Genomic DNA, 26961 nt, shown 5'->3' on the forward strand with positions numbered 1-26961 from the left:
GGTCATTGACCCCGGAGGGGCCGCCAGTTTGGTCACTGACCCCGGAGGGGCTGCTGGTTCACATCGCTGCCCCCCAGAGGGGCCGCCGGTTCACATCGCAGCCCCCCAGAGGGGCCACCGGTTCGGGTCACTGACCCCGGAGGGGCCGCCGGTTCAGGTCACTGACCCTGGAGGGGCCGCTGGTTCAGTCACTGACCCCGGAGGGGCCGCCGGTTCAGGTCACTGACCCCGGAGGGGCCGCCGGTTCACATCGCAGCCCCCCTGAGGGGCCGCCGGTTCGGGTCACTGACCCCGGAGGGGCCGCCGGTTCGGTCACTGACCCCAGAGGGGCTGCTGGTTCACATCGCTGCCCCCCAGAGGGGCTGCCGGTTCGGTCACTGACCCCAGAGGGGCTGCTGGTTCACATCGCTGCCCCCCAGAGGGGCCGCCGGGTCACGTCGCAGCCCCGCGGAGGGGCCGCCGATTCGGGTCACTGACCCCGGAGGGGCCGCCGGTTTGGTCACTGACCCCGGAGGGGCTGCTGGTTCACATCGCTGCCCCCCAGAGGGGCTGCCGGTTTGGTCACTGACCCCGGAGGGGCTGCTGGTTCACATCACTGCCCCCCAGAGGGGCCGCTGGTTCGGTCACTGACCCCGGAGGGGCCGCCGGTTCGGTCACTGACCCCGGAGGGGCCGCTGGTTCGGTCACTGACCCCAGAGGGGCCGCCGGTTCACATCGCAGCCCCCTGGAGGGGCCGCCGATTCGGGTCACTGACCCCGGAGGGGCTGCTGGTTCACATCGCTGCCCCCCAGAGGGGCCACCGGTTCGGTCATTGACCCCGGAGGGGCCGCCAGTTTGGTCACTGACCCCGGAGGGGCTGCTGGTTCACATCGCTGCCCCCCAGAGGGGCCGCCGGTTCACATCGCAGCCCCCCAGAGGGGCCACCAGTTCGGTCACTGACCCCGGAGGGGCCGCCGGTTCGGTCACTGACCCCAGAGGGGCTGCTGGTTCACTTCGCTGCCCCCCAGAGGGGCTGCCGGTCTGGTCACTGACCCCGGAGGGACCGCCAGTTTGGTCACTGACCCTGGAGGGGCCGCCGGTTCGGTCACTGACCCCAGAGGGGCCGCCGGTTCGGGTCGCAGCTCTCAGAGGTGTTATTGAAATTCTGAGATTTATGGATTGGTATGAGGCTCAAATTAACTGTAGTTCATTTTAGCCTCTTCCAGTTCTACATTCTTTTTTCATCTTCTTGCCCAGTCTTTCTTGTTGCCAGTTGGCAGTTTGGTGGTTTGGGGTTTGATGCTCTTGTTGCTGTTTCTTCACGTGGGTGATCTGTTAGTTTTTGTGCGAGGGAGTGGTAGGGGCTGTTGGTTTGGGGGTTGCCAGTTTTTGTTTCTTTTTCTTTTCAGGCGGGGATATTACAACTAGAGAGCAGGGGAAGTAATGTCTTTCTTCCACCTACTTCTATGGTTTTCTGTATTTTGTGGCTATCTGGAGAAGACAAATCTCAGAGTTGTATTCTGAAAACATACTTTGATAATAAATGAACCTTTGAACTTTTGATCTGTTCTGAATGTTTTAATTGAAGAGTGAAATTTCAATTCATTGCCAGAGCAATGAAAAGAGATCAAAAAATACTGCTGACTCACCCACCCTAGCAGTCAACTCTTCATCAAATTGCCATCAAGGAGATGCTACAAGTCCATTACCACCAGGACTACATGTCATCTCTGAAGCCTCTTTCCTGTAGCTATCCAGCTTCTCAACAAAACTTACTCCAGTGTAATACCCTAACTGTCCCTGCACAACATCCATTAAATGGCCTTTCCTGCTCTCCTTGTTCTGTGGATAATTATTGAGTCTGTTTATATGTTCTCATTTATTTAAGTTTGATTATTGATGTTTCTGCTAATTGCTGATTGCTCATGGTTGTTTGTACTATTGTCTCCTAGGTTCACGAGAATAATTTCGGGAATAAAAGCGTTACCACATGAGGAGGGTTTGATGGCTCTGGACCTACTCACTGAAGAATGAGGAGGGATCTCACCGAAACCTAGCGAATGTTGAAAGGTCTCAATAGAATGGATGTGGAAGGGATGTCTCCTATGGTGCAGGAGTCTAAGACAAGAGGACACAGCTTCAGAATCCACTTAGACACAGACATCTATTTAGAATGGAGATGAGGAATTTTTTAGCTAGAAATTCTGTGGAATATGTTGCCACAAACAGCTGTGGAGGCCAACCTATTGGGTATATTTAAGGCAGAAATTAATGGTTCTTCATGGTACTACAGGAAACATTTTAGCATGGATAAAGCCGTGGCTGATTGGCAGGAGGCAAAGAGTGGGGGACAAAGGGAGTTTTTTCAGGTTGGCTGCCACAGGGATCTGTGTTGGGACCGATTCTTTTTACCTTATATATCAATGATTTGGATGATGGAATTGATGGTTTTGTTGCGAAGTTTGCAGATGATATGAAGATAGGTGGAGGGGCAGGTAGTTTTGAGGAAGTAGAGAGGCTACAGAAGGACAGACAGGTTAGGAGAATGGGTAAAGAAATGGCAGATGGAATACAGTGTTGGAAAGAGTATGGTCATGCACTTTGGTAGATGCAATGAAAAGGTTGACTATTTTCTAAATGGAGAGAAAATACAAAACACTGAGGTGCAAAGGGATTTGGGTGTCCTTGTGCAGAATTCCCTAAAGGTTAATATGCACGTTGAATCTGTGGTGAGGAAGGGAAATGCAATATTAGCATTCACTTCAAGAGGGCTAGGATATAAAAGCAAGCATATAATGTTGAGACTTCATAAAGCACTGGTGAGGCCTCACTTAGCGTATTGTGAGCAGTTTTGGGCCCATTATCTTAGGTGAAACTGGAGAGGGTTCAAAGGACATTCATGAAAATGATTCCAGGATTAAATGGTTTGTCATATGAAGAGCGTTTGATGGTGCTGGGCCTGTACTCACTAGAATTCAGAAGAATGAGGGGTGACCGATCAAATGGTGACAGAGTGGATGTGGGGAGGATGTTTCCTATAGTGGGAATAGAGGGGTGCCCTTTTAGAATAGAGATGAGGAGCAATATCTCCTTTAGCCAGAAAGTGGTGAATCTGTGGACTTCTTTGCCACAGGCAGCTGTGGAGGCCAAGTCTTTAGGTACATTTAAGGCAGAGGTTGATAGATTCTTGATTGGTTAGAGGATGAAGGGATCAGGTTTATCATCACACATATGTCATGAAATTTGTTTTTTTTTAATAGCAGCAGTAGAGGCAATATATAAAATTACTGCATTACTGTGAAAAAGTCTTTGGCACCCTAGCTATGTACCTATATGTGCCTAAGACTTTTGAACAGCACTGTATGTTTTGTGGGTACACTGTGGTCCAGAAGAAAGCTGCATCATTTGACTATACTATATATGTACAGTCAGATGACAGTACAGTTGTATTTGAACTTGAAACCCTTCCTATCCATGTACCTGTCCAAGTAATTTTTCAATACCGTTAATGTATCTGCACCTCAGCCACTTCATCTGGCAGCTTGTTCTATATACTGACCATCCTTTGGGTAGAAAAATTGTCCCTCAGTTTCATATAACTTTTTCCCCTCTCACTTTAAACCTACACCCTATAGCTTGATTCCAACTCTGGGAAAAAGTCTGTGCGGATTCACCCTCTGCATGCCCCTCATATTATACACCTCCATCACATCACCCCTCATTCTCCTATGTTTTAACTTGCACAAACCCACTCTGTGACTCAATTATAGAGTCATGGAGCCGAAATTGGGATGCACTCTCCCAATTGTGTCTTTTGAGAGGACTTTCTAGCTCCTTACCTGACAGTGCAGTGGAATTGGTATTGGCCTAGACACAGGGGACAGCAGGGTGACAGGGCGGAGGTAACGTCTCTACCAAAGGTGTAAGGTGCTCCTTCCCTCCAGTGACCTGCAGTCATCCCTGGGCAAGGTGTAGCACCTGCTTAGCCCTGCCGATCAGGAACACATGAAGCCATGGGGGCAGGTAGTGGATGGATATTTGAGCAGCTGCTACATATCGCAAGTCCTGGTTATGCAACCACTGACACCAAGCAGATAATCTCTGAACAATCTCTGATAATGGCTCGGGTCACCTGTCTTGTAAAGACACTTCCCAGGCAATGGCAAACTACTTCTGTAGAAAAATTTGCCAAGAACAATCATGGTAATGAAAAGACATACAACATGGCACATAATGAACGAACGAAAGAACATGTGATAAATCCGAATCTACATTATTCTCCTATGCTCCAAGGAATGTAGGCTGTCCTGGCCAACCTCTCCCTATAACTCAGGTAAATGACAGTAGTGTGATCACTTGAGATGAGTATGATGTTCTCCTGAGGGGTTATTCCCTTACTGGAGAATGCCTGTGCATGACATTCTTTAATGTGGGGAGCCAGAACATGGGTAATTACCACATGATCCTTGACAGATCGAGGTAGGGTTCCAGTGACAGGGGACCCTTCAAAGCAGCATGCTTCCTCCACCTTCACTGCTGTTGTGTTGTGTTATCATTGTCTGCCAGCTCCACCACTGAAGCTCTGGCTGGATCGTTCTTTGTTTGGATCTTTCCTTTGGCCTCATCGCCAAGGTGACCCTACCAGGAGCTAAGCTCCAGGCGCTCTCAAGATTGCAGGAACTCACAACTCTCTCCACCGTGACAGGATGACGATCCTCAAACAAGGCAGACTATAACCCAGCTATTTGTTATAATGAAAAAATGCTTCCTGAGGCAGAGAAGATAGGGAATAGGTGTAAGATGACTGGCAAATTAACAAGTGGGGATGTGTTGTAGCAGGTATCAAGGGCTTGTGAGTGAGAACGTGCTGCCTGAGGAGCAGTGGAAACAAATACAATAGAAACTAAAGATCTGAATTAATTCTTAAAGGGAAAAAAAATGTAAAGCCTCAAGGAGTAGGTTCACATTGTGCATGCCCCTCATGTGTCTATACACCTCTATACAGTCCCTTCAGGTCTCAACATATCCGCCTCACCTTATACACTCAATGGCCACTTTATTAGGTACACCTGTACCACTGCTCATTAATGCAAATATCTAATTGCCAATCGTATGGCAACAACTCCATACATGAACACATGCAGACATGGTCAAGAAGTTCAGTTGTTTTTCAGACCAAACATCAGAATGGGGAAGAAATGTGATCTAAGTGACTAACCGTGGAATGATTGTTGGTGCCAGATGGGATGGTTTGGGCCAAGAACCCTTCACCAGAGTATGGATTACTCTGGATAGGCATTCTGTGTTCCAACAAAGTCTCTGTATAGCAAAAAAAGTTACCGCCATTGCCATTTTTTCTTTCTGCTGATGACCTCATCATGATACTTTTTTTGATCACTAAGAACAAGTTTTGCAATGTTAAAACTGTTCTTTCCCAGCAATCTTTAATCTACTGCAAGGAGTCCCTTTGTCCACCCTGCCTGTGCTGCCCTTTACACAGCTAGCTATCCATTTAATCCCATGTAGAGAAAGGTCACAGAGTAGGAGCGTAGCAGAGATCACGGGGGAGAGAGGGTCTTACTTCCGTGATGAGAAGAGGAAAGCTGCTTGGGTAGGCATCCCTTGAAGAGACTTTGAAATAATGCAGTGAAACAGATTTAAAAAAAAAGTGTGCAGCTGCTGAAAATCTGGAGTAATGCACACAGAATGCTGGAACAACTCAGCAGGTCAGGCAGCATCTTGGTGGGAGTTGGTGAGGTGGGGGGTTAAATGCTACACACCAGAGATTATGCAGATGCTGTAAACCTTAAACTACACACCAAAATATTGGAGGAACTCAACAAGTCAGGCAGTTTCAGGCCAAGACCCTCCATTAGAACTGGATGAAACTCTAGGCCCAAAACGTCGATTATTTATTCATTTTCATAAATGCAGCCTGACTGAGAAAGTATCACAGGCCATTCATCAGCAAGAAAACTGGCAATAGAGGTAATTCTTTTTGTTATACAGAGATGGTTAGAACATGGGATGCCTGTCCAGAACCTATAATGGAACCAGAATCAAACTAACTACTGACAAGACATCAATTGTCTTGACTTTAATACTCCCTCTCTAATTCTAACCTCACTCCCTCTGAATGTGCTGCTCTCCACACTAATCCCAATCTCATCATCAAACCCGCAGATTGGGGGGGGGGGGGGAAGAGGAGGGACTGGTGATAAAATTTGAAGAGCGGAAGCATGGGGAAATTAAACATCAGTGAGAGAAATGGGAGTTTGCATAGCTCACCCAGAGAACCCAAACCAGCACAATGTGCTGTAAAACTGAAAGTTCAAAGTAAATTTCTTATCAAAAAGTACATAAATGTCACATAGACAACACTGAGGTTCATCTTCATGTGGGTATACTCAACAAATCTATAGATGAGTTATCTATTACAGGATCAATGAAAGACCACCAAACTAAGGAGTTCAACCCATGTGCAGATGGAACAAACTGTGCAAATGCAAAAACAAGAAACAATAATAATAAGTAAGCAATAAATATCAAGACACGAGAGGAAGAGTTCCTGAAAATGAGTCAGTTAGTTGTGGGAATGTTTCAATGATGGGGTTGTGAAGTTGAATGAAGTTATCCCCTCTGGATCAAGCGCCTGATGGTTGCAGGGTAGTAACTGTTCTATAGATGGGGCAGATACATTAGATGAGTACCTTAGAAGAGGCAGATACAATGAGACCTGAAGGGATGGTACAGTAATGTAGTGGTTAGCATAATGCTATTACAGCTGCTGCTATCACCAAACGGGGTTCATTGGAAACCGTGACCATGAGGTTTCCTCCCACAATCCAAAGGCGAACAGTTAAGGTTAGTAAGTTGAGGGCATGCTATAAAGGCGCCGGAAGTATGCCTGCTCTGATTTGACGCAAATAACATACTGTATTTCATTGTATGTTTTGATGGACATGTGGCAAATAAAGCTAATCTATCCTTTCGATACATTAGGTGCATTTAAGAGGCTCTTAGATAGGCACATGGATGAAGGAAAAATGGAGTATTATATGGGAGCAAAGGGTCAGATTGATCTTGGACTAGGTTAAACGGTTGCCAAAAGGCCTGTACTGCACAGTATTGTTGTGTTATCACTCTCAACTTCAACTAATTGTTTTCATTATAGGAAGGATGCAGAAGCTTTAAGAGAGGATGCAGAGATTTACCAGGATGTTGCCTGGATTGGAGAGCCTTTCTTATGAGGATCGAATGAGGAAGCTAAGGCTTTTCTCTTTGGAACAAAGAAGGGCTAGAGGTGACTTCATAGAGGTGTACAAGATGTTAAGAGATAAAGATAAAGTGGACAGTCAGATACTTCATCCCAGAGCAGAAATGGCTAAGATGAAGGATCATAATTTTAAGGTGTTTGGAGGAATATCTATGTGGGGGACGGGGGATGTCAGAGCCAGGTTTTTTAAACAGAGAGTGATGGGTGTATGGAATGCTCTGACAGGGTAGTGGTAGAAGCAAATAAATTAGGGACATTTAAGAGACTTTTAGATAGGCACATGCATAATAGAAAAAATGGATGGCTATATGGGAGGAAAGAATTAGATTGCTCTTCGAGTGGGTTAAAAGGTCAGCACAACATTGTTGGCCAAAGAGCCTGTACTATGCTGTGTAGTTCTATCAGGCACAGTAGTGCAGTCACTCAAGTTAAGTATGATATTCTCCTAAGGAGTTGTCTATTGGTGGGTCCTCATGTGGCTGAGAGGCTGATTCAGGATCCACATATTCTGGTGCAGTATGGGCAAGAGTTAGTGGTGGCTGTGGTTAGTGTTTGGGTCTTTGAGACACACCAGTGAAACTTGCAAGAGTGAAGATTTCCTTTGTGAAGACATTCACAAAGACGTCTTCAAGAAGACATCTTCACAAAGCGGGGGGGTCTTGTGACACAGATGAGACTCTCATCCCTCGGGGTTGCTTGTTGTGGCCACCAGGGAAGGAAGAGCTGGAGCTGGCTGTGTGCTGCTGAATCCCATGCTGGCCCCTTCCATCGTTGTTGCCCTCCAGTGTTCGCTCAGTGGAAGACAAGCTGGAGTATGATCGTCTGCAGCTACACTTGAGCGAGATGATGAGCTGCTGTGGGCTTGTTCTTAAAGAAACTTTGCTCCAGGACTACACCCATGCATCATAAACCTACAGGCATGACACTCAAGGACTTCATGGTATCATTATTTTTTTTTTGTAACTGCATGTTTTGCTGCTACTGTAATTATATGTGCTGTGTGTGACTATTGGTTCTGTGTTTTGCACCTTGGCCCTAGAGAAACACTGTTGTTTGGTTGTACTCATGCGTATGGTTGAATGACAATTAAACTTGAGTTGGAACTGGATCTAAGACTGACCATTCTGTGCAGTGGTCTGTAAGCAATTTGCTGATTGTCAGGTTTCTAAGTAACTTTTGTAACATTTGACCCAAGGTTCTGCACTCACCATCCAGAATAATCAGGTCCCAGATCGCCAGCACTGTGTCCCAGCAGGGCAAGGATGTGAAAAGGGTCAGGAACCAAGTGGTGATGAACAGCAGAGGAGCCACTTTCAGGTTCTCCTGCCAGAGTTTCAGTAGAAAACATTAGTTAGTAATGAACCAAAATGAGACAGAAAGGAGCATCTGACAATTGCCACAAGAGTAGGTACTTCCTTATTGCAAAATAACCGGCTGGTCTCATACCCCAATGAGATAGGGTCGTGCCTTTCCTAGTATGCAAAGTTAGCTCCTGCGGGTTGGGACGGTGACATCTACAGTGAAACCCAACAGCCACAAAGGTGGTTCTACTATGCTCTATGGAGAGCAAAGGGCATGATAACACAGAGGAAATCATAGTTACTCACTGCAACCAAGGAAAATCCCAGTTGTGGCGACTAATTGTACCACCAGACCCGGACTTCCGAGTTCGAAAGAGTGGAACTGCCCCAGTGCAACGGCATTTCCACTTTAAAAACTCTCCTGCACAGGTTTCCTGTCACCGTTGATTATGATGGACAGAATCATTGCAAAATTCCAAACTTGGCTCTCCGCAATTAAGTAATTTCTAGTTAATATATAGAAATTGGTCTTCCCATCTCTCTTCACTTCACTAGCTTAACTTGTACTTCCCTTCATTTCATCTCCATCTGTGTAATTTGACTCCTAAAGGAGCAAGTTCCAATTCCTACCAATTTCTTGCAGCAAGTTCTGGGTAACCAAAGTCCTCACCAACCTTTTTGGTAAAGATACTTCTCCTCAATTCATTATTGAATTTATCAGCGATCATTTCATGTTTATAGTTTTCTCAGAAATAGCAGCATCTTTTTCATATAAACCAAAAACCTCTTTCATAATATCACAATATTATGAAATACCATGTGAAGTAGTGTAGTGGTTAGCGTGATGCTATTACAGCTCAAGGCATTCTGGAGTTTGCAGCTGAATTCAGGCGCCCTTTGTAAGGAGTTTCTACATTCTCCCCATGACCATTCTCCCTCCACGTGCTCCAGTTTCCTCCCACATTCCAAAACATATGGGTTAGTAGGTAAATTGGCCCCACAGGTGTAACTGGGTGGTGTGAGCTCTTTGGGCCAGAATAGCCTGTTACTGTGCTGTATCTCTGAATAAAAAAAAATGATAAAGACCTCAAGTCACCATTTTATGGGAGAAAAGAGGCCCAGTCTATTCAATAATAAAAATTCACCAATTAGAACAATTCATAAGCTTAATATACACTGCTAATCTTATACTGTGAAGGCAGATACGTGATGATGGGGATAAGCATGAGGTAAAGGAAAGTGTGTCGAGATATTCGGTACATTTAAGATTAACGTGGAGCTTAATGACGGAGATTAATTAATTCTGAACATATGTTAGTGGGGCCTGAATCTTTTGTCAATGAAGAGCTATGCAAATATAATGTAACTACTTACAATAACATTGAACGTAGAACAGTACAGCACAGGAACAGGCTCTTTGGCCCACAATGTTGTGCCAAACCAATTAAATTAGTAATCAAATGGTCAACTAAACTAATCTGTTCTGCCTACAAATGTCCATATCCTTTCATTTTCCTTCACATTCATGTGCCTATCTAAACGTCTCTTAAAAGTACCTGACGTGTCTGCCTCCACCACCACTTCAGGCACCCACCACTCCCCATCACATTTCCTTCGAAATTAACCCCTCTCACCTTGAATGCATACCCTTGGAAAACATTGTCTGTCTGTACTATCTGTGCCTCTCACTGCTGGAGGCCATTCAGCCTACTGCATCCCTGCCAGCTCTCAATAGAATAATCCCATTACTCCAATTCCTCCTGCCCTTCTCACATTTCCCATTCTTGTTCCCTCTCTCTCTCTCTCACATTTCCATCAACTACCCCTTTCATTTTTTGGCTCTAACAATCACTATGGGTAATTGAGATCAATCGAGTCATAGAGCACTGCAACACAGAAACAGGGCTATTGGCCCATCTAGTCCATGCTGAACTATTATTCTGCCTAGTCCCATCGACCTGCATTTGGACCATAGCCCTCCATACCCTCCGACCCATGTACCTATCCAAACTTAAGTGTTGCAGTTGAACCCACATTCTCATTCCACACTCACACCACCTTTGAGTGAAGAAGCTTCCCCTTAAACATTCCACCTTTCACCCTAAACCTATGACCTCCAGAGGGGGTATGGAGGGAAGGCAGGTACAGGGTTCTGAGTTGGATGATCAGCCATGATCATATTGAATGGCGGTGCCAGCTCGAAGGGCCGAATGGTCTACTCCTGAACCTATTTTCTATGTTTCTAGTAAACTCAGCCAGCTCTATCATGGGCAGTAGCCTCCCCACCATCAAATACTGTACATCTTCAAAAGGAGATGTCGCAAGAAAGCAGCATCCATCCGCTTTAGTAGGGATGTGAACCCCTACTACCCAGAATATGGCTTCTTATTGCAACCATCAGGGAGCAGAAGACACACACTCAATGTTTTAGGAACAGCTTCTTCACCTCCACCAGCAGATTTCTGAATGGACAATGAACTCGTGAACACTACCTCTCTATGTTTTTCTCTTTTTGCACTATTTTTTAAATTTAATTTCTTATTGTAATTTATACTACTTGGAAACATAGGGTTCCTCAGCTGTGGTTGGCAACTTATCTGGAAGAAAAACTCTGATCTCAAATCTCGGCTGCCTTGCAGCTGTACCCACACGTGGGGAAACCCCGAGGAAAAATCCAGAGCTGAAGTCCCCAAGGCAGTCCAACATTGAGTTCAACGCTGAACTGGCAGTTCCTGCGATACCGCTAGTGCCAAACTGCATCAGTCAGCTGCGCGAGGAACGGCTTGCTCTCTATATCATACTGCCCTGGCTTGCATACTGGCTTATGTATATAATGAAGACAGCTAGAATCAAAATCCATGGTCAACCCTGACCAACGGAAACCTGAACTAATAGTATATTTTTAACGTATTGCAATGTACTGCAGCTGCAGAACAACGCATTTCTCAACATACATCAGTGATATTAAAACTGATTCTGAAGTTGTTTCAGGCTTTTCACATGGCTGCTGTCATGAAAGATCTCAGGGATTATGTGAAACACAGGGATACAAACTCTGTGCAATGTTTTGCATATGAAGGTATATGTCAACTTAACAGCACAATATGGGTCAAATTGGACTAGACAAGCAGACAACTTGGTCAGCAGGGCCAAGCTGGGCAGAAGGGCATGATTCTGTGCTGTATAACTCTATACAGTTGTACCATAGCCTCTTTCCATTTATGAAGGCCGTCTTCACTGGCTTGTCTACCTGTGCTGCCACCTTCAGGCTTCCTTGGAGCGGTACATCAAGCTCACTCTGTTCCTCAACACTCCCCAGCATTATGGTCGGTGTTGCTAAAGGAAGTTCTCTTTGTAGAATCTTGCGGTGCTTAAACTGGCTGCCGCATTTCCTTCATTTAACTTTACATTTATTTTAGAAATGAGGCACAGTAACAGGCCCTTCCAGCCCAACAAGCCCACGCCACCCAATTAGGCCCAATGTCACCAGTCAACGTACTAACTAACCCATACATCTTTGGAATGTGGGAGGAAACACACCAAGTCGAAGGGAGAACATACAAACTGCAGTAGGAATTGAACTGAGGTTGCTAGCACTGTAATAGTGCTATGCTAACCACAACATTGCCTTGACATTCCAAAATATTAGCTTTATTTGTCGCATGTACATCAAAATGTGACATTCATGTCAAATCAGTGAGAATTGTACTGGGGACAGTCCACAAGTGTCACCATTTTTCCATACTGTCACAGCATGCCGACAACTTACTAGCCCGTATGTCTTTAGAACATGTGTAGAAACCGGAGCACCCAGAGGAAACTCACACAGTCACTGAAAGAACGTACAAACTCATTGCAGACACTGGCCGGAGTTGAACCCCGAGAGCTCACACCTTAAAGCATTATGCAAACCACTACGCTACCGTGAAGTCTGTATTAGTGCTCGGGAAATTTTTGCAAAGCGAATTAGCAATTATATTTGAGAAGAAGTGTACTGCAATAAAAGCAACAGTTTTATTATAGAATTGTTACCATGTGTTGCCAGAGACAGGGCATTCGATGCTTCAGCAACTGTTCAAAGATTTTGGCATGCCTTTGGATTCTGCAAAGCAATTACATTGTAGTTACATTGAGCTGGTGGAAAGGAAGGCAAATGCAATGTTAGCATTCATTCTGAAAGGACTAGAATATAAAAGCAAGGAGGTAATGCTGAGAACAACAGGAATTCTGCAGATGCTGGAAATTCAAACAACACACATAAAAGTTGCTGGTGAACGCAGCAGGCCAGGCAGCATCACTAGGAAGAGATGCAGACGACGTTTCAGGCCGAGACCCTTCGTCAGGACTAACTGAAGGAAGAGTGAGTAAGGGCCCCAAACAGTCCTTCCAGGTGAGGCAACACTTCACCTGTGAGTCGGCTGGGGTGATATACTGCGTCCGGTGCTCCCAATGTGGCCTTCTATATATTGGCGAGACCCGACGCAGACTGGGAGACCGCTTTGCTGAACACCTACGCTCTGTCCGCCAGAGAAAGCAGGATCTCTCAGTGGCCACACATTTTAATTCCACATCCCATTCCCATTCTGACATGTCTATCCACGGCCTCCTCTACTGTAAAGATGAAGCCACACTCAGGTTGGAGGAACAACACCTTATATTCCGTCTGGGTAGCCTCCAACCTGATGGCATGAACATCGACTTCTCTAACTTCCGCTAATGCCCCACCTCCCCCTCGTACCCCATCTGTTACTTATTTTTATACACACATTCTTTCTCTCACTCTCCTTTTTCTCCCTCTGTCCCTCTGAATATACCTCTTGCCCATCCTCTGGGTCCCCCCCCCTTGTCTTTCTTCCCAGACCTCCTGTCCCATGATCCTCTCGTATCCCCTTTTGCCTATCACCTGTCCAGCTCTTGGCTCCATCCCTCCCCCTCCTGTCTTCTCCTATCATTTTGGATCTCCCCCTCCCCCTCCAACTTTCAAATCCCTTACTCACTCTTCCTTCAGTTAGTCCTGACGAAGGGTCTCGGCCTGAAACGTCGACTGCGCCTCTTCCTACAGATGCTGCTTGGCCTGCTGCGTTCACCAGCAACTTTTAGGTAATGCTGAGGCTTTATAAGGCATTGGTTAGACTGCACTTGAACATTGCAAGCAGTTTTGAGTCTCTTATCTAAGAAAGGATATGTTAGCATTGTGGAGGATCCAGAGGTTTTTAGGAATAGTCCTAGGAAACAGCTTGCTCTCCATTACCTACTGTCCAGGCCTGTGTATCTAGGCGGCTGGGATGCCACAGCCATGGTCAATGCTGACTGATGGAGGCCTCCACCTCCTGAGAATGAAAAGGGGGTTGTAGTATTGATAATGGCTGGGATCACCTGTCTTGTAAAGACACTGCCCAGAAGAAGGCAATGGCAAACTACTTCCGTAGAAACATTTATCAAGAGTAAACATGGTCATGATAAGACCATGATCACCCACATACATTTGTTCGTTCATTGTGTGCTGTGTCGAATGATAAGGAGCGTTTGGTGGCTGTGGGTCTGTACTTGCTGGAGTTTAAAAGAATGGGGGGGGAAGGGGAATTTCATTGAAACCTATCAAATATTGAAAGGTCTAGACAGAGTAGATGTGGAGAGGATGCTTCTTATAGTAGGGAGTCTAGGACCAGAATGCACAGCCTTTGAATAGATGGACATCCTATTAGAACAGAGCTGAGGAAGAATGTCTTTAGCCAGAGAATGGTGAGCCTGTGGAATTCATTGCCACAGGAGAAGGCAGGAGAATCGGAATGAGAGGGATAATAAATCAGTCATGATGGTATGGCGGAGTGAGACCCGAATGGCCTAATTCTGCTTCTATGTCTTATGTGCATTGAAATAAGACCATACGAAAGAGTCAAGCATAGAGATTTAATATCATGACAACTTGCATTTAAACAAAGCAAAGCATCCCAAGGTGCTTCACATGGGAACAATTATCAAACAAAAACTGACACCAAGCCAAAATGAGATACTGTATTGCAATGCACTGCTGCTAAAAAACCCCACTAATTTCATGACATATGCCAGTGATATTAAACCAGATTCTGATACATTAGGGACATTTAAGAGTCTCTTAGATAGGCACATGGATGATAGAAAAATGGAGGGTTATGTGGGAGAGAAGGGTTAGATTGATCTTGGAGTTGATTAACCACGATGGGCTGAAGTGCCTATACTGCACTGTACCTTTCTATTTCTATGACCAAACACTTGTTCAGAAATGTAGGATGTAATTAACTCCTTAAAGGAAGAAGATGGAGATACGTAATGCTTCAGGGAGGGTATTCTGGAATTTGTGGCCTTTTCATAGAAAGGTGAAGTAGCAGAAAGTGGCCATGAGTAAAGGTAAAATGGAAAAGTCTACAGAAAGTGGTGGCTATAGATCAGTCCATCACAGCCAAAGCCCTCCCACCACTGAGCACATTTACAAGGAATGCTGTCACAAGAAAACAGCACCCAAAGACCCCACCATCTAGACCATCCTCTCTTCTCACTGCTACCATCAGGCAGGAAGTGCCACACCACCAGGTTCAAGAACATTTATTACCCTACAACCATCAGACTCCTGAACTGGAGTGAACATCTTCAATTACCACAACACTGAACTGATTTCACAAGCTATAGCAACACACAGGAGAAGATCTGCAGATGCTGGAAATCCAAGTCAACGCACACAAAATGCCGGAGGAACTCGGCAGGCCAGGCAGCATCTATGGAAAAGAGTAAACAGCTGACATTTCGGACCGAGACCCTTCATCAGGACTGTAATGAAAGATGAGAAGTCAGAGTACGAAGGTGGGGAGATGGGAGGAAGAAGTACAAAGTGGTTGGTGATAGGTGAAACCAGGAGAGGGGGAGGGGATTTCCAGTATCTGCAGATGTGCCACAAACTACAGACTCACTTTCAACAACTCTTTACAACTCGTGCTCAATATTATTTTTATCTGCACAGTTTGCCTTCTTTTGCACATTGGTTGTTTGTCAGTCTTTGTTTATGCATAGTTCTATTATATTTCTTTCTTTCTTTGTAAATATCTGCAAGAGAATTAATCTCAAAGCAGTATATGGTAACATATACGCAATTTGATAATAAATTTGCTTTGAACATCCCTTTGTCTTTGAACTTCTTCCTTCATAAACACTGGAAACACCCTTGGTCTTTAATGAAATGCAAATGAGACCTTTTACATCTCTTTGAACAGAAACTTGAACTTCAAATTAACATTAAGTTTACTGTCATTTGAGTGTGTATATATACACCACCAAATGAAACAACATTTTTCTTGACCACAGTGCACCCACAAAATGTGTATCACACACAGCACATAAACAAAATATCATTGATAGTAGGTGTAATGTCCTGGGAAAGGTTTCACTGGTAATGCAATGGTTTCTCTGTAGTTGTAGTGTTTGGGTTATGACTAGAGATAACGGGGGCTTTGGATTGTGCGCCATCCAGTGAGGGGAGTGTCTTTCTTTCTTGTCTGCCCGAGAGCGAGGGATTCACAGGCTTTTGTTTGGCGGAAGATGGAGGGAGAAGATGCTGGAACGGAGAGGTCGTAGACAGCAGGATGGAGTGGATGAGGAATGGGGCCGGGAGTCAACGTCACCCGGGGGAAATCGAAGGGGAACTAACGGACAGGAAAACTGTGAGCTCCAACGTGCACATTAGACTTTCATTAAAATGGGTCCTTTTCTTTTTGCTTTTCTTTACTAACACTCTAGTCAAATTAAGAATTATAAAGCTAAATCGTTTAATTGGATATGGTGTACTGTTTGTTATTTCGTGGTACTGATTTGTAACAGGGGAAACATCACGCAGCATCCACACAAACAGGAGGTTTCACAAGTTTGGCGGGGCAGGTAATCGTCTTCCCCTAGACTAACGCCACTGGCGGAACCTGAGGGTTACATAAGTTAATAAAATATAATTCAAAATTCATGTCGTGCACAGCACAGTTAAACCGTGAATTGTACAGTAAACGGCTCACTGTCTTAGTGAGGAGACCTCAGTGGTGGCAGGATATTCATTAGTCTCACAGCCTGAGTGAAGAATCTGTTACCCAGTCCTAGTCCTGATGCTCCTGTACCTCCTTCCTGATAGTAGTGGGTCAAAGAGATTGTGAGATGGGTGGCAGGGATCCTTATAATACTTCGGGCCCTTCATCTACAGCCCTCCCAGTAAATGTTACAAATAGTGGGGAGGGAGACTCCAGTGATCCACTCGGTGACATTTCACTTTCACTGTAGGGTCTTACGGTCTGATGCCTTTCAGCTTCTGTATCACACAATGATGTGGCCAGACAGAACACTCACAGTTCTTCTGTAGAAAGTTGTTAAAATGGGGGCAGGGAGCTTTACATCTCATCCCAAATGCAATCGCTAAAAAAAAAATCTTGCTGAAGTATAATGAAAAATGTAATATTGTGACTTATCAGAATTTCTTCTATTACCAGCGTAATGATGACGAAAGCTTGTATACCTGGGTAAATACCTTCAGGCAAACCTGGATCAAATGTCTTTTCCCTAAGCCAGTATTTTATTTAAAGCTCATTTAATTAATGCAGCCTCTTCCTCTTAATGAATGATTGAACTGCAGCCAACACTCTAGGCTAAGAAATTATTTTTTTTCTCCAAAGTAATTTTTTGGGATTTCACCATTAATCAATAAATAACAGGCCATATTTATTGTCTATTCCTTAAATCACCATTTACAACTTTCAATGTGATCTATGTGACTTTGACCATGGATGATTGTTGGTGCCAGACAGGGTGGTTTGAGTATCTTCTAGGATGTTCACGCACAACAGTCTCTAGAGCTTACAGAGAATGGTGCGAAAAATTTAAAAAAACATCCAGTGAGCAACAGTTCTACAGGTGAAAACGCACATTGTTATGAGAGAAGTCAGAGGAGAATGGCCAGACTGGTTCAAGCTAACAGGAAGACGACAGTAACTCAAATAACCACTTGCTAAAACAGCGGTGTGCAGAAGAGCATCTCTGAATGCACAACACATCGTATGTTAAAGCGGATGGGCTACAGCAGCTGAAGACCACGAACATACGCTCAGTGGTCACTTTATTAGGTACCACCTGTACCTAATAAAATAGCCACTGAGCACATAATGTTATGAAAGGAATGGCGTGATTGCAAATCACATATTAGAGTGATGTTCAGGCACAAACACACACAGACAGACACACACCCCACTAATTCATTGCTAAGACACGTACGTATCCAGAGAATGTTCGTAAAATCCTGCCAGGTACTTTGGTGTTTCTAGTAGGACAACCAAAGCCCAGAAAGCATCCTCTTCCTGCATATTCATTAGGAGCATGGCTGCAATGTACGACATTCCTAGTGAAAGAAAAATCACAAATCAATTGAGTGCAGAATTCATTCAAAAGTTTCATTCAAAGTTCACTGAGTTATAGTGCATGACAGCACAGAAAGAGGCCCTTTGACTCATCTAGCCTGTGATGCACTAATTATTCTACCTAATCCCATCGACCCCCACCTGGACCACAGCCCTCCACATTCCCCCAATCCATGTACTTATCCTCCAAGAGGACCACAATCTCGTCGTGGTTTGGAGGCTTGCGTGCATCAATGATGCAGAGAGCTATGTTGGCTGGAATCAGGGTTTTTCGCTTTGGCTCTTGGTAGGGTCACCGATGCCAAACGGGTCCAAGGGTAGAGGCCAGACTAAGAGTGGTCCACCGGTCTAAGAGTAAGATTGGTCAAAAAAATATTGTTACAGAAACAACAATGAAGAATCTTTCTACATCTGAGTGCGATGGTATTCAAGTCTCCAACCGGGGACTTGCATTGTTGACAGTAGTAAAAACAGAGAGGAAGTTACTGACATGATGAAGGAAGCCCTGAACACCACCAGAAATGGAGGACCTTCATTCCTCCCTTAAATACCAGCAGCATAACAGGAAGTAACCAACACCATGTACTTACACAAACTTCTTTTAAATGCTGTAATTGAACCCACATCCATCACTTGGCAGCTTACTGCACACTTGCAACCACACTCTGAGTGAAGAATTTCCCCCTCAGTTAATTAATAAGTAAACTAATAATGAAAAGAAAGAGTGATAGAAGTCACCCTCTCCTTCCCAGTCTGCAGACACTCAAGGCTGGATTTGATTTACTGCCTGCATGGTTATACCCTACTTTTTCAAAATTCTAACCACAGACCCAATCAAATTTAAATTTGAGTTTATTGTGATATGCGTAAGTACATGCCTGCACAACATAATTACTGCAGCATCACAAGAGCACAGCATCAAATAAGCAGCATTCACAAAACATAATTTATACTGAAACTATACATGATTTTTACAATAAAACACAATCAGAACAAAAAAGAAATAAAGTCTATTCTAGTCCAGATTGGCCAAGGTGGTCCTAATGTTGTCATACTAAAGTTGTTCCACTTGAATCAAGGACCGGATGGTTGAAGGGAGGTAGCTGTTCTTGAATCTGCTGTTGTGGGACTTTAGGCTTCTGTACCTCCTGCCCGAAGGTAGCTGTGAGAAGATGGTATGGCCTGGATGGTGGGGATCTTTGACAATGGAAAGCGCCTTCCTGCAGATACTACCAATGGTGGGAGGTGATGTGCCCATGATGCATTGAGCAGAGTCCACTGCGCCCTACAGCTTCTTACATTCCTCGGCATTCAGATTGCCACACCAGATCATGATGCAATTAGTCAGAACACTTCCAACAGTACATCTGTAGAGGTTTGTTAGAGTGTTTGCTGGCAAGCTAAGCCTCCAGAATATTCTAAGTAAGTAGAAGTGCTGACCATCTCCACTGCCGATACAATGTAGACCAACCCTGCACACTGCTGACACAATGAAGACCAACCCTCCCCACTGCCGATACAATGTAGACCAACCCTGCACACTGCTGACACAATGTAGACCAACCCTCCCCACTGCGGATACAACGTAGACCAACCCTCCCCACTGCTGATACAATGTAGACCAACCCTGCACACTGCTGACACAATGAAGACCAACCCTCCCCACTGGTGATACAATGTAGACCAACCCTCCCCACTGGTGATACAATGTAGACCAACCCTCCCCACTGGTGATACAATGTAGACCAACCCTCCACACTGCTGACACAATGAAGACCAACCCTCCCCACTGCTGATACAACGTAGACCAACCCTCCCCACTGCCGACACAATGTAGACCAACCCTCCCCACTGCCGATACAACGTAGACCAACCCTCCCCACTGCTGATACAATGTAGACCAACCCTCCCCACTGCTGATACAATGTAGACCAACCCTGCACACTGCTGACACAATGAAGACCAACCCTCCCCACTGGTGATACAATGTAGACCAACCCTCCCCACTGCTGACACAACATAGTCCTACCCTCCCCACTGCTGACACAATGTAGACCAACCCTCCCCACTGGTGATACAATGTAGACCAACCCTCCCCACTGGTGATACAACGTAGACCAACCCTGCACACTGCTGTTACCACAACACGGGCCTAGAGCCATCAAATGCTCCTCATACATCAAGCCATTCATTCCTGGTATCATTCTCGTGAACCTGCTCTGGACCCTCTCAGATGTCAACACATCCTTGCATGTTTTCTCCATATTAGGTGTGGAGATGATCTAGGTGTCAGAGTTGAGAAGGCAGAAATCTCCGAAGATTGTAGGGTTGGTGGAGATTACAGAGAGAGAAAGGGTGGCATGGTACTGTGGTAGTTAGCACAATGCTTCACAGTGCAGCTGACCCAGGTTCAATTCCTGCCACTGACTGCAAGGAGTTTGTACATTCTCCCCATGACCACGTGGGCTTCCTCCTGCCGTTGAAAAATGTAGCATTTGGTAGGTTAATTGGTTATTGTGAAATTGTCCCATGATTAGTCTAGGCTTAAATCAGGGTGGTGCTGGGTGGCACGGCTTGAATTTCACACTGTAGCTCAATAAAAAAATAAAATAAAGGCCAGGTAGGATTTGAAATGTTCTGAAATCAAATAATCACTGAATAAGGAATGAGATTTTGATTTCAGATGCAAGGAATGGCCTTTTACATATGAAAAGGAGATATGATCTCAAATGTACGAAAGGTGAAATGAGTGGACTGGAATGCTTTAGAATAGTGAAATTCAGCATAGTCAAAGTACAGTGATATTCAAAGTGGTATGCGTGTTACCATATACTCACCTTGAGATTTATTTTATTGCAGGCAGTTACAACGAAAGAGAGAAATAGAATAGAATGTATGAAAAGTTGTTCAAACAAAGTCCGACAAACAGACAAAGCACAAAGGACAAATAGTGCAAATAAAAATAAACAAACAATACTGAAAACGTGCATTTATTGAAAGTGACTCTGTATTTTGTGTCATAGAGTTATTGTGCTATTTTCAATGCTGCATCTGATCCAGAGTAACAACCATTTTGTTCCCTTTTCACCTGTGTACTGAAGAACGACAATAAACAATCTTGAAATGGACAAGCCAATATCCTAATGCTGGAACGGGTGCAAAGATCATTTGCTTTATCTGCTATAAACCATATATGCACCTCCATTCCATCTGGTAAAAGTGGAATTTCTCAGTGGCTAACCATTTCAATTCCTATCCCCATTCCAATTCTGACATGTTGGTCCATGGCCTCCTCTCATAGTAGGGGAGCAACATCTCATCATATTCCATGTGAGTAGCCTCCAACCTGTGGCATGAACATCGATTTCTTCTTCTAGTAATTTATTATTTTCTCTTTTTTCCTTTTTCCCTCTCCTTCGCTCTTCTTTTATTCCCCACTCTGACCTTTTACTACTTCTCCTCACCTGCCTATCACCACCTCCTGGGTCCTCTCCGTCCTCCTCATCTCCCATGGCCTACTCTCCTCTATCAGATTCTTCCTTCTCCAGCCCTTTACCTTTCCTTCTAGCTTGTTCTCTCCTCACTTTTTCAAATCTTTTTATTCTGGTGTCTTCCCACTTCCTTTGTAGTCCTGATGAAGTGTCTCAGCCTGAAATGTCGAATGTTTATTAATTTTCATAGATGTGGCCTGACCTGTTGAGTTTCTCCAGCATTTTGAGGGTGTTATATAAAAGTACATTCTTAAACAATTCCAGGTAATTATTACACATTTGTTGATTCATGCAGATTTGCGACATTGAAACATAACTGGAGAGGGGAAGAGAGAAATCTTTTGGCATTTCTCCAGGGAGCTTCCAATTCAGAAATCCCCGTTCATAGCCTACAGAAAAATTGCAGAATCCCAGGGAGTGGTTGTCAACAGTCTCATAGTAGCTCATCATCTAGTCAGGACATCTGAGAGCACTTCACAGCCAATGTGTTACCTTTGATCACCGGAGTCTCCATCCCCACTAGTTGTGACATTTACCAGGAGATTTGTAGACGAAGGGCCTGAATCATTGTTGAAGATTCCCACCCCGCTTCGTACTACCGTCAGGAAGGAGGTACAGGAACATCAGGACGAGGACTGCCAGACTGGGTAACAGCTTCTTCCCTCAGGCTGTGAGAATAATGAATACCCTGCCACCACTGAAGTCTCATCACTAGGACAGCGAGCTGTTTACCTGTGCTGCACTCTGCATGCATTTTGAACTATTTACGATAATATGCTGTTTTATGTGCTGTGTGTGATATATGTTTTGTGGATGCACTGTTGTCCAAAGGAACGTTGTTTCGTTTGATTGTATAAATGTACAGTCAGACAACAACAAACTTGAACTTGAAGTACAATTCGTCTCTTGTTACGCAGGCATCATGCAGAACATGGTCTCTGAAATGGCAAACTAGAATGGAGAATTGTAGAGATGCGTGAAGCTGGAAAAAGCTACAAAAGCTTTTCTAAAGACGAGTGTTCATCAGTCCACAGTAAGAAAAATTGTCTAAAAATGGAGAAAACTCAGTACTGTTGCTGCTCTCCCAAGGAGTGGGTGTCCTGCAAAGATCACACCAAGAGCACAATGTGCAATGCTGAGGGAGGTAAAAAAGTCAAAGGTAACAGCAAAAGACCCGCAGAAATCTCTAGAACTTGCTAAAGTCTCTGTTCATGTGTCCACTGTAAGAAAAATACTGAAGAATGTTGTTCATGAAAGGACACCATGGAAGAAACCACTACTCTCCAAGAAAAACATTGCTGCACATCTCAAGTTTGCAAAAGACCACTGAGATGTTCCACAATGCTTCTGGCACAATCCAAACTCCGATGCCCTGAGCTATAATAGTGTAATGCCAATCCCTACGCTACTGTAGTCCCCAGTGGGGTTGCTATTCCTGACAAAGTATGCAGTTTACATACAAGGCTATGGAAAACTTCTCAATTAGCAGGAACACCATTGCCCCCTGGTGTCCAATACTGTACATGCAGAGTTGAGCCATGTCAAAGTTAAAGCACAAGATAATTCTGCAGAAGCAGGAAATCCTGAGCAACATACACAAAATGCTGGAGGAACTCAGCAGGACAGGCAGCAACTATGGAGGGGAATAAACAGTCAGTGTTTCATGCTGAGACCCCTCATAAGGACTGGAAAGAAACCACAAATCCACGTATGCACAGGTGAAATAAAATCTTACTTGCAGCAGTATCACGGGCACATAGCATCAGATTCACAAAAACATAAATTAAAGATAAACTATATGCATCTTTTACAAGAAATTAGAACAAAAAGTCCATTTTAGTGCAAAGTGATCAAAGTAGTTTTAGTGTTGCTGAACTATTGTGATTAGAGTTCAAAGTACAAATATATCACCATATACAACGCTGAGATTCATTTTCTTGCAGGCAATCACAGTAAATACAAGAAACACAAAAGAATCAATGAAAGACCACACCCAAAAGGACAGACAAGCAATGTGCAAAAAACAACTACCTATGCAAATACAAAAAGAAAGAAAAAAGAAATAGTAATAATAAATAAATAAGCAATAAATATCGAGAAATGAGATGAAGAGTCCTTGAAAGTGAATCTGTAGGTTGTGGGAACAGTTTAGCGATGGGGCAAGTGAAGTTATGACCATTGGTTCAAGAGCCTCATGGTTGAAGGGCAATAACACTTCTTCCACCACACATCTATGGACGTTTGTCAAAGTATTGGATGTGATGCTGAATCTTCACAAACTTTTAAGAAAGTAGAGGTGCTGTTGTGTTTTCTTCATAAAGGCACTTACGTGCTGGGCCCAGGACGGGTCCTCTTACCTCTGATCCCCTGAAGAGGTCTGGTTCATTAAGCTCTGGTTTCCTCCTCCTGAAGTCAACAGTCAGCTCCTTTTGCTGACATTCATTGAGGTCGTTGTTTTCTTTTATCTGAAGAAGACTGCGCCAGCAAACAATGTGACTAAAGGCAATGTCCTTCAGACAGTTCAGGGAACTACTTCTTTTAAATATGATTCAGCTACTATTGGAACCTGTGATTTACATTTTGATGCTGTCTTTTTGGGCTGAGTGAGTGATCTGGCACTTGGTTGTCTCCGAGGGACTTCGGTGTGTGGCCTTGAGCCCATGACCGACTCCATTTCTCGCTGATCTCACTGGTTAAAGCATTGAGTAAGATTGAGGATGAGAGTACAAGGACATACAGAGGCTCAGCACCATCTGCCTGTGTTTGACATGTCTGTCTCTCCCTTGCGTTCAACGCTGCCAGAGTCTTGGGTCTTGGGCAAGTTTTAACTGATACGCTTTGTGCATTAGACACTGCAGTTTATGTTATATGCTTCTGGTTACTCCAGTTTTCATTGTTTTGTGTGATTTTGATCAGAGCAGACTGGCTCAGCGGCCTGCGGTCAATGAATCACAGCACTAAATAGAAATGAACCGAACTAAACTGAACACTCCTAGATTGTTTCAATGACTGGTTTGATGCTTAATATTTTGTGGTTTTCACTTGCTTTTTGCTGTTTGTGCGATTTGATCTTCTGATGGGTGTTTGAAAGGGTTCCATAGGGTTTCTTTGTTTCGTGGCTGTGGGAAGATGAATCTCAGGGTTGCATACTACATACATACTTTGACAATAAATGTACTTTCAACTTTGTTGTGGCACCACACAGCCAGATTTTCAATCTTTCTCCGATATGCTGACTTGTCACACCTTTGATTCGGCCAGCAACAGTGGTGCTGTCAACAAACTTGAATACGGCATTAGAGCTGTGCTTAGCCTCACAATCATAAGTGTAAAGAGAATAGAGCAGGGGGCTAAGACACAGCCTTGAGGTGCATCTGCACTGACGGAGATCGTGGAGGAGATGAGAGGATTGTGAAATTTGGTTCAAGAACTGAATAATTGAAGGGAAGCAGTACTCCTAAACTGGTGCTGTGGGACTTTAGGCTTCCATACCTCCTGCCCGAGGAGAGAGTTGGTCAGTTGCCATGTTAACAGTCTTCAGACAAGTTTTCTTATATGTGCTAGTGAAGGGGCTATTGCAAACTGACGTCAAGGAGGAAAACCTGATGGTGTCCCCATGCATCCCTCATACAAACTCTTCTCTCTCCTGCCATCTGGCAAAAGGTACCGAAGCATTCGGGCTCTCACGACCAGACTGTGCAACAGTTTCTTCCCCCAAGCCATTAGACTCCTTAATACCCAGAGTCTAGACTGACATCTACATCATTTATCATTATATTGAAATTGTCTTCTACTGTGCTTATTTGTCTTGTTTATTATTTATTTATTAATTATTGCACTGCCCTGCACTGTTTTGTGCACTTTATGTAGTCCTGTGTAGGTCTGTAGTCTAGTGTAGTTTTTGTGTTGCTTTACGTAGTCTAGTATAGCATTGAGTTGTCTCACATAGTCTACTGTAGTTTTGTGTTGTTTTATGTAGCACCGTGGTCCTGGAGGAACGTTGTTTCATTTCTACTGTGTACTGCACCAGCATCTTATGGCTAAAATGACAATAAAAAAGCAACTTGACTTGACTATTAACTGTGATAAGTCACTACTCATCACAGCACGAAGCGCAGAATCAAATATCGATGTGATGATTGTACGTTCTAGTATCAATTGTTTGGCGACAATAAAAGTATAAAGTATACTTGCTTAAATCGAATAGTGTATTCTGAATATTGAGATGTGCAAAATATATAAACCACAAAAACCCACATTTTGGAAGGTCGAATTTGAAAGCAGAGCACAGGGTTAATGGCAGAATTCTTAGCAGTGTAGAGGAACAAAGGAATCATGGAGTCCAATCTATAGATTCGCCCAAAGGTGCTGCGCAAATTGATAGGTTTGTTAAGGTGTATGGTTTATTGGCCTTAATTAGTTGGGGGATGGAGTTTAAGAGCCACAAGACAATATTGAAGCTCTACAAAATACCGGTTACATCACACTTGGAGTATTGGGTTAATTTCTGGTCCTCTCATTATAAGAAAGTGTGGAAGCTTTAAAAAGGGTGTAGAGGATGTTGCCTGGACTAGAGAGCATGGCTTATGAAGTTAGGTTAAGCGAGATAGAACTTTTTTCTTTAGAGTGGAGGAGGATGAGCGGTGACTTGATAGAGGTGTAAAAGATGAAACAAGGAATAGGTCAAGTGGACAGCCAGAGACTTTTTCCCAGGGAGGCAATGGCTAATACAAGGGGACATAATTTTAAGGTGATTGAAGGAAAGTATAGGGGCATGTCAGAGGTTAAGTTCTTTACGCAGAGAGTGGTGGGTGCATGGAACTCCCGGCCAGGGGTGATGGCAGAGCCAGATACTTTGGGAGTATTTAGAAAAATGGAGGGTTAGATAAGAGGGAAGGGTTAGATTGGCTTTGAGTAGGTTAGAAAGTCGGCACCACATTGTGGGCCAAAGGGTCTGCACTGTGCTGTAATGTTCTAAAAGGCAGTGGGGTGAAGAACAAAACAGACAGTCCTGGTCCCTGTATTACCTTGCCCTGTGCCAAGAACGTTTGCTCCAGTTTGCTTATCAAACTATAAATAGTTAGATAACCTCTCACTAAAGATTAAACAAGATTGGGAGAGAACTTAATTTGACTTTTGTTAATAAAGATTGGTTGCGAGTTCTGAAAATGGTTAGTTTTTCTTCGATATGTGCCAATCATTGTTTCATTCAATTTAAAATTGTTCACCGTTATTATTTAATATTCCCTAATATAGATAATTATTGCAATAGGTGCAAAAATGAAGTAGCTACTTTGTCACATATGTTCTGGTCATGTCCCTCATTGAAATCTTTATTTTCTGCAATTTCTAAAGCTTTGAAAATTAATTTACAACCTAATACATTGACTATTCTATCTGGAATAGTTCCGCATCATATTCAGGGTATTTCATTTTCAAACCAACATGTAGTTGCATTCGTTACATTGTTGGCAAGAAGGGCTATTTTATTGAAG

The 26961-nt window shown here is 44.0% G+C and overlaps 1 protein-coding gene across 1 annotated transcript in view; it reads right to left on the reverse strand.

The window, feature by feature from the left end:
• si:ch211-266k8.4 (TBC1 domain family member 9) overlaps positions 1-26961 on the reverse strand; it is a 151069-nt gene that overhangs the window by 92051 nt on the left and 32057 nt on the right. The window contains exons 6-8 of the mRNA XM_063063112.1: positions 17833-17956; positions 12589-12658; positions 8464-8578 (exon numbers count right to left, since the gene is read on the reverse strand). Of these exons, the coding sequence (XP_062919182.1) occupies positions 8464-8578; positions 12589-12658; positions 17833-17956 (309 nt within the window). The remainder of the gene's footprint in view (positions 1-8463; positions 8579-12588; positions 12659-17832; positions 17957-26961) is intronic.

The sequence above is a fragment of the Mobula hypostoma genome, chromosome 11, assembly GCF_963921235.1.
Source record: "Mobula hypostoma chromosome 11, sMobHyp1.1, whole genome shotgun sequence".
In the NCBI taxonomy this organism is placed as follows: Eukaryota; Metazoa; Chordata; class Chondrichthyes; order Myliobatiformes; family Myliobatidae; genus Mobula; species Mobula hypostoma.